General features: G+C 35.9%; 1 protein-coding gene across 2 annotated transcripts in view; it reads right to left on the reverse strand.

The window, feature by feature from the left end:
- Positions 1-3,303: 3,303 nt before the first annotated feature.
- Positions 3,304-8,971, reverse strand: part of LOC100573412 (sodium/potassium/calcium exchanger 3) — an 11,366-nt gene continuing 5,698 nt past the window's right edge. Inside the window, exons 3-8 of one of the 2 annotated variants that reach the window (XM_008180695.2) lie at positions 8,097-8,492; positions 6,521-6,637; positions 6,180-6,284; positions 5,851-6,057; positions 4,847-4,948; positions 3,304-3,723 (exon numbers count right to left, since the gene is read on the reverse strand). In XM_008180695.2, the coding sequence (XP_008178917.1) occupies positions 3,380-3,723; positions 4,847-4,948; positions 5,851-6,057; positions 6,180-6,284; positions 6,521-6,637; positions 8,097-8,492 (1,271 nt within the window). In that variant the 3' untranslated portion in view covers positions 3,304-3,379. Of the gene's footprint in view, positions 3,724-4,846; positions 4,949-5,850; positions 6,058-6,179; positions 6,288-6,520; positions 6,638-8,096; positions 8,493-8,971 lie in introns of both variants that reach the window. The other variant, XM_003241696.4, reaches the window with a different exon arrangement.

Below are 8,971 nucleotides of genomic sequence, written 5' to 3' on the forward strand. Positions count from 1 at the left end.
TCGGGCGATTGTAGCCTTGAACCATAGACCTTATACTAATAGACGGTACGTGGTAGTAGTTCCGGTGTCCAAGCGTGACGGCGCTGATCAAGGTAGTACACCGTACACCGCACATGCGCATTAGATGCATACAATACTCTGTATATTACTGTATATAATATATATATATCACTGTAGCGTAGACCGCACCACCCACCCGCATCCCGCCTGGATGTTCCGTCTAGTAGTATAAGGTCTATGCCTTGAACACAGTCTCCAGGGGGGCGTGGCATACGTAATCTATGATAAAAGTAAACAGTGGAAACAACCCGACCCCGCGCAGAATACCCTACCTATTAGGCGGAAACGGTTTTTCAATACGGGTATAACATCATGTCAGTGTTACGGAAACAGTTTCATTGTTCGGACTTCAGATCATAGGTAAACACTTCACCCATCAGCTGATCGAGTTTCGCTTCTATATTGTTCTATGTCACTGGCAAACTAGATTCCCATGGGTCATTTATAGTCCCCGGTAACCTAGTTGACGGGGTATCAAAGTGGTCGATCACCTGTTATTATTTATGATAACTGACTCCAGCTATCAGCATGATTGTACCATAGAACAATAGCCTAGCCAGTGATCTACATGACGACATATGTACCACAAAGGAAAATGTATGTACATTTTTACCACGGTTATCTAGATAACCGCGATTTTTACCAATAATTTGTTATCATCAACACAATTTTTTAGAATTTTTGTTTTTTAATGAAATACTCAAATACCCTATACCCATTAGTTATATAAAATTTTCCTGGTCTAAAAATTCTCAGGGGGGCGAATGCCCCCATCGCCCCCCCCTCAAATACGCCACTGATTTGTGGGCATCATTATTGGCCCGGTATAGTTTTATCCAATAAATCGTAATTCCTATAGGTACTTATTTAAAATAGTCTGATCTAATTTATAGTAGTACTTTGGACTGATAAATAAAATCAAAATATATTATATTCAAGTAGGGTTAATGATTATTTTTATATTTGGTCTGGTTTCGATCTTATTCCTATGCCTACATTTTTAAAAGTCTGTTCGGTCTCGGTCTTTTCTAATTCGTTGTAAATAAAACGGTCCGTTCGTTCTGGCTTCATTTTTATTTTATCGGTCTAGTCCGGTCCGGTCTTGGTCTTTGTTTAAATGTACCAGTCCGGTCCGGTCCGGTCCGGTCTTGTCTTAGTTAAAATGTATCGGTCCGGTCCAGTCCTGGTCTTTGTTAAAATGTATTGGTCCGGTCCGGTCTATAAAAAAACGGACCGTGCAGAGCTCTACAGTGTGTTGTTTTATAAACACGTGTACGTCTCTGTTGACACATGAGGCGCTCCATATATAAAGCCGGTAATTGCCACTATGGTGGGCGGTGCGGTGGAGGAAGTTGTTTTGAATGCGCGACTGGTCATGTTCTTATTCCGCGACGAGTATACATTTATTACCGGCCCTGTAAGGTTTTAATGATTGTGTAAACTATAATATGTAAACTATGCTATAGTGTTGCATAAATAAATATTAAATTATTGATAACCGTGGTTACCAAATAAATTAAACCATAATAAACCACGTGTTATTCTTATCATTCTAATAATATTACCGATCTGTAAGTAGTTACAGATGCAAAATCCTATCTGCAGTTTACAGGTCCGATAGCCGATAATTTACAGAGCCGGTAACTTTACCGAGCGTTCAAGCAACACCTAATTATATTATTATATTATTTACAGAGCTATTGACGCACTTACAGATCTGTAAGTCGTTACAGAACGTTTATGCAACCCGGCCAGAACTGGGGTATCACACTATCACCGGTCAGAACGCGTTACGCGTACGGGGTAGTGACGTAGTGTTTGAAGTATGAAATACTTATAAAATATTTCACAAAAACCTGAAACATTGAAATTTTTTTTAACACAATGTCCAGTGTTCTACATTATAATGTAAGAATTCAGTAGGTATGCAATATGTATGTATAATATTGTATATTATTATACCTACTTGTATCATTCAAACATTACAATATTTAAAAATTTTGAATACCATTTTAAATGTACGTATATTATTGGAACTGAATATAATATATTAGAACTGAATATTATTAATTTTTTTTCCATAACGTGTAGTTTTAACGGTGATTTCGAAATTGTTTGAATTTTTTTGCGGAAACCATTACCTATTTTGGAAGTTTAAGCCATCCAAAGTTTGCTTTTTTACGTTTATACGCATGTGAGCAACACTACTTTAATACTGCGCGGAGGAACTCGTGTTTGGTGTTTTTTTCGATTGTATTGACAGAGCGCTGCGCACTGAGCGAGTTGGCAACGCTAGCAGATTATGTGCTTTTTAACAACTTTGTTTAATTCCGAGGTCTGTCCAAGGTGGTTTTACATACGATTAGCAAATCGGGGATATTTTCGATTTTTTGTCGGAGTGATATCCAATTCTAAGTATATTTTTTTTAAAAAAATACGCGTTAAATATACGAAAAAAATGTAATTTTTTAAGTTTTTTATCAATAACTTCAAAAAGAAATTTATCCGGGCTTTTTTTTTTACATTCTTACAAAGCACCCTTAAACGAACAGTTTGGAAAAAAAAATTTAAAAAAAATAGAATCATTTCGATTTTTTATATTTTTAAGTAAACATATATGGGGGTGTGGCTACATCGCCCCCACGCGTTACTTTTCATCTAATGTCAGGTGGGAGCTATTGGTACTTTCTTAACATTTTTCAAAATTTAAAAAATTATAAATTGTTCTTTTTTTCTGTTGTTCTTTTTTTCCGTGTTCTTTTTTTCTTGTTCTTTTTTCCGTGTTTTTTATTCCTTGGTCTTTTTTTCATAGTTTATTGTTCATTCAATGATTTACTAATAAAGCAGTATTTATATGATTAATAAGTTATTTTTATTGTAGTACCCGTAAGTTGAATTTTTAGGAAGGAAAATTTGATATAGAATTATAAAAGGGGGTGTGGAGGGCGTAGCCTCTGAAATGAGGAATTACATTCCTGAAATGGATTTTCGATTTTTTTTTTTTTTTTATTGTTTAATTAGTATAGGACTTAGTCCTTCCTAAATTAATTTTCTTTTTTTTCCAAATCCACCTTTACTTTAGTGTAACTAAAAAAAAAATAATTGAAAACCCATTTCCTATTTAACCTAGAAAATAGAATAATGAATTCAAATATTTTTTTTTGTTTTATATATGGGAAAGACAGACCGTTAAGAGTTGGGACTGTCTATAAAGTGTGTGTCAAACTATAAACATTACAATAATTGTATGATTAAATGTACAAGATACCCCCGTTTTATTATCAGCGGCGAAATACAAATAATAACTTAATAATAGTTATCAACTACACCGTACTGGTACAACGTATACGGTTCCATCGTCTCTGGCAACGTTCAGTCCGTTGATTATCAACGCCGCAATGACAACCATCTGTGCGACAAGGCACATGACTCCAAATGGTTTGTGCATTTTGTACCCACTGATGGCGGCCGCCACATTGAGGATGACCACGCTGGCGATCATGCACATGCAGTTAAAGAACAAGGTGTCGGTTTGTAGTGTGACGGGTCCGCCGTTCATCGACGTTGGCAGCGTGCACTTGACGAACCACGGCAGACCCAAACACAGTAGTATGTCCATCGTGTTAGAGCCCAGCGCGCTGCTGATGCTCATGGACCCTTCGCCTGTAAAAGTTATCAAATATTATGTGATTTACAAAACCTCATGTGTTCTCATCAAAAGAGTTGACAATTTGATGGCTGATTATAACTATAATATTTTGTAACATCGGTGCACCGGTAGTTACTATATTATAATTATTATACGCACACCCTGTACGGAGTGGTCGATTTAATCTTATAAAACACTCTTTATTAGAGTTAAATTAAGTTTAAGTTTTAAGGCTCTGCCAAACAGATCACGTCATAACGCGCGTTAAAGCGGTAAATGGCTCATCGACGTGGTGCTTTCACGCGCTATATTCTATAACAAATTACAAAATCACACGACGTGAAAATAACGCTTTCTGTTTGACAGAGCCTTTAGTGTCTTACGATTAAAATAAAAAATCACAGTAATAATAATAAGACTCAATTACTATTTTAATAACGTATAATATGATAGTATAATTATACGCGTTGACGTAGTTGAATATTTTCAATTATTTGGTATATTATACGGTAGCTTGTGTTAACATTGGATGCCGCGACAACCGCAGGGGCAGCCGGGGCCCCTGTAGAGGGCCGCTAATCGTTGACTCAGGGGGCCCCGACGATGCCACGCATCTATTTTAAATTTTTAAATAATTGCGTTGTAACCTAATGTTTAAATCAAATAAAATATATTAAATAAAAATATTTATTTTTATAATTTGTTATGCTATCTAATTTGTTGCCAAAGAACGGGGCCTATTTATCCATAATAATATCTATATTTATCTATAAATTATCACTAGTCACTGGGTAGTGGGCCTTCAAATTATATTTTTAGGTTTTTTAGAAAAAAATCACCATAATAATTTTTTTTGTATAGGTAACCTATAGTAAAATATTATATACATAGACCTCAGGGCCCCATACATTGACCTTGTCCGGGGCCCCAAGAATCCTAATTGCGGCACTGAACATTGGTCTGTTAAAAGTGTTAACCACATAGTTTGTACTTTACATGGAACTTTACAGTGGTAGTGGAAAGTAGAGTACTGGAATTATAGCACTCTATATTGTCACATGGTAATTGCTATAAATGTATTTTTAGTCTGTACGTACCGTCAATGGTTAATGTTACATTTAACATTTTAGTTCTTACCGTTTTGTGCGTTTATTATGCCCGAAACGGCTTCGGGGATACTGCTGCCGACCGCCAAGACCCCTATGCCCATGACAACGTCACTGACATGAAACGTATCACCTATAATATTGTAGTAGTGTGAAATAGTATAAATGCCAAGAAATAAGAATATAATATTATATAATTATTGCGACAAACCAATCCAACACAAATAACAATGGTAATAATGTATTAATTTACCTACGGATATGTCTAAAGAATTTTTGCATCACTTTAGTGCTAATTCTTTTTTTTTGCCTAGGTACCCTCTCCATTACAAAATAGATTCATTTATAATTTATATTATATTGATATTTATAATTAATTAATAACCTAATTAACTTGAATTATTCTCTGAGCTATTCTAGCCTTCAGTTGACCTCCAGCACACTCATCCTAAATACACTGTTTACCTAGTACATGGACACACAAAGCGTATATTATTACTCTAGTCGTAGCAATAATTGTTATACATAACATTTATATGAGTTTGAGTGGTGTCAATCATGACGTGAACCGAATGTTTGAGTATGATTTATATAAATATGGATTCTACAATGAAAAATAATTAAACGCATCCTTAAACCAGGGAGTTGGTGTACATTTCAAACAGCTATTATAGATAGGTACTACAATATTATGTTATACGTCCAAACGTCCAGCATAAATATTTTTTAGATGCCGGCCCTTGTAGAATTAATCAACGGTTAAGCGCATACAAATGTGTTAAGACTTAAGTGCAATTTTATTTTTAATTCATCGTATTTCGTTCATAAGAAGTAGGTTTATATATTTATTTTGATATATTTTAAAGCGATATTTTTGAGTATTTAATATTATAATATTTGAAGTCACATGAAATTTCGAATGTGATTCTCGATACGACACATGTGCGAGTGCGCCTAACAACTGATGTATAGATATAACAGATATACATGTAACACGTTTATACGTAGGTACGTGACTTTTACTTTTATACTTACCGCATATCGTTAAGAACCATGACAAAACGTACGTGATAGCGCTGACCCATATGATGGACATGACAAACGTGATAGGGAATAGTGATCGTTTAGTCCGGCAATCCGGTATCGTAGCCCACAACGCAAAGTTAACCGGCCAGCAGAACATTCGCCAGACGATCAGCAACATATTGCTCCCGGACGATTTTGATGGAGGTAAAATATAAGCTGCATAAAACGATTTATTTTTAGACTTGAAACTTAAAATTACTTCATAGTAATAAATGAATACAATATGTATTTATGTATTGTAACACATAATAGTATGCGGTCACATATTTTTGGCCTACTTTGTTCATCGACATCCGATTGATCGCGTTCACTAAAAGTTGTCTTCGTCGAAGTAAATAGTATTTTCGATGACGCCCGCTCGCCTTCTTGCAGCTGGTGTTCGACTACTTAATAGAAAAAGTTAAATAGACAATTTATTTTAATAAAAGGCAAATAACTAATAATATAATGTTCCAGGATAGCGGGATATATGATATAAGTATAGGTACCTAAAAATGAATAATGATATCAAATAAGTGGAAAGATACGTTCTCCATTCAGCGTCCTGCTGTTTAACTGTCTGACGCAATGACGCTATTGGGAAAACATACCTTTTTATTTCTTAATATTGACAACCAACCTGTTCCGTATTGACGTATCTGTGTATCACCTCTGTAATGTGTGACATTTTGAGATTCCGTCGAAGCGTATTTTCTACAAAATATCAATTGTTTGATACGCTCAAACACAGGTATCCCTGTAAGTCATATATTTACAGTACATTAGTACAGCGTAGTTTAAATGTAGTACATTTAAATATATTATGTACTTTATTGTAAACATTTATTATTATTTTTTGGACCTATTGTGATTTGGATAAAAATATTATCGTCTCGTCTATACTAGTGCTTGCAACAACAGTCCTTAGGTTTTTTCATATTATACCATTAAATCGATAAAATGTTTGACGAAGTCCATCACCGACCACATAGATTACGCCCCTCGACCCACCCAGTTATAATGGCACCTACCGGACTTCATCACCGCACCTGATGACATTACATAATATCAGGGGTATGAACCTCCGTGAACTGGCCGAATTGGGTGATTGTGGCCTTGAACACGATTCCAGGAGGGCGTGGCATACGTGAAATATGGAATGCATAGATAATATAAGAATGGATAGGACATAACACGGCTTAAGATAAGGTATATCTTAAACCGTGGGGCATAAGAACTTATCACATGAAAATGTAGTGATACTATTTTAAGGTTATATGGGGCGAATATTGATGTTATAATTGATAAATAATAATAAATATTAAATAACATAATTTTATTTAGTTAAAATATTATTTTCCAATTTCCATTTTCCAGGTACAGGTGGCAAAACAATCAAAATACAAACTGACAAATATCTAAATATAACTGACTATCATGTTTATTCATTATTATTTAATAAAATAGTTTTGCACATAACCTTAAAAAGCCCCATATCGTCTTTCTCTCTTTACGTTCTCTCTTCCCCAAAAAATCACACGGCCCCATATAGCACGATTTAAGATAGTATGGTTGCCCAACGAGCCATGATCATTGAACTATATAATAATTATAACTATATAATTATTATATAGTTCAATGGCTATGATAAGACGGCATTGGATTTAAATCGGACCCCTGGCACTAGCGCTTCTAGTGGACTATTTTGTAATTTATAATATAATATTATAATATGATCATTATATATAGGTATAACATAACAATTTTTATTAGTTTTAATTTGAACCAATATGAGCGCTGTATGCGGGGGTCCCCGTAAATCACGTGACTTTTCGATTCAAACCGTATGCCGTGTGATAACATTTTTCTAATGGGTCGATGGGCAACCATACTAAGGCATACTATTAAGGCATCTTAAATCGTGCCATATAGAACCGGCATGTTCTATCCATTCTTATATTATCTATGATGGAATGGTAAACAAGCTGACCCTGCGTAATGTATCCCGCCATAGTCTTGGAACTGTTTTCATAATATTGGTAACCATGGGTCTAACATCATGTTGGTGCGTGGAACCGTTTTCATGTTTTTCGTAGGTTCAGACTTCAGATCATAGGTAACGAAGACCCCAATCAGCTGATCGAGTTTCGCTTCTATATTGTTCTATGATAATATCGATGCAATAAAATAAATTATATTATGCTATCCGATTTTACCACTGTTGTGTTTCCACTTTTCGACTGCTTCGACGAGTTTGTGTTGCGTGAACAAGAAAATAAAGTATCCGAAGAACATGGTGACCATGATCAGAGCCTCTGACCACATGATCACGTTGTCCATGACGATGACGGCCAGAACGGCTATGGACGTTGCGTACACGGCGCTGTCCCGGATCAGCGGCCACTTTTCCACGGCGATTGGCCGGCCGCAGACTGCCAGGCCTGCGCACGCTGACACGCCCAGCGTGTTGTACACGCCGCTGCCCACCACCGTGCCCACGCCAAGGTCGGACTTGGTCACGAAAGTTCCGATCACGGAGACGAGAAGCTCTGACGTGCAAGTTGCCGCCGCCATGAACGTCGCACCGGCAACGTCCGGCGAGATCCCCAGATCTGAAAACCATACAATATTATAAACCTATTATATGGGCAATGGTGGATCCAGAGGGCAAGTGCTCCCCCCTTTCCTCCCGTTCAAATAATTGTTCATCAACTATTAAAAAATCAGTATCATAAAAATGTTTTGAATTTAAGTTCCCCCTCCGTGAATCTGGATCCGGACATCAAAACAATATTATAAACTAGTATGGTGTGGGGGTTATTATAATATTCAAATCAAATATTGGAACATATTATACTTCAGGACACTTGACTTCAAATTCTCGGAAAAAGGCTACCAGGAAAGATATGTCTGCTCAGTCTGCTTCCGTAAATATATGTAGAGACTCCACGTCGTTTGGAACATTATGGTATTAATATTATAATCTACATTGAATGTACTGAAAGTGAATATCTTCAGGGGAAATAATGAAAAATGAATTAACTTATTCACTATAACAACCCTAATGTACCACAACGTCGAGTAAAAAATC

The sequence above is a fragment of the Acyrthosiphon pisum genome, chromosome A1, assembly GCF_005508785.2.
Source record: "Acyrthosiphon pisum isolate AL4f chromosome A1, pea_aphid_22Mar2018_4r6ur, whole genome shotgun sequence".
Classification (NCBI taxonomy): Eukaryota; Metazoa; Arthropoda; class Insecta; order Hemiptera; family Aphididae; genus Acyrthosiphon; species Acyrthosiphon pisum.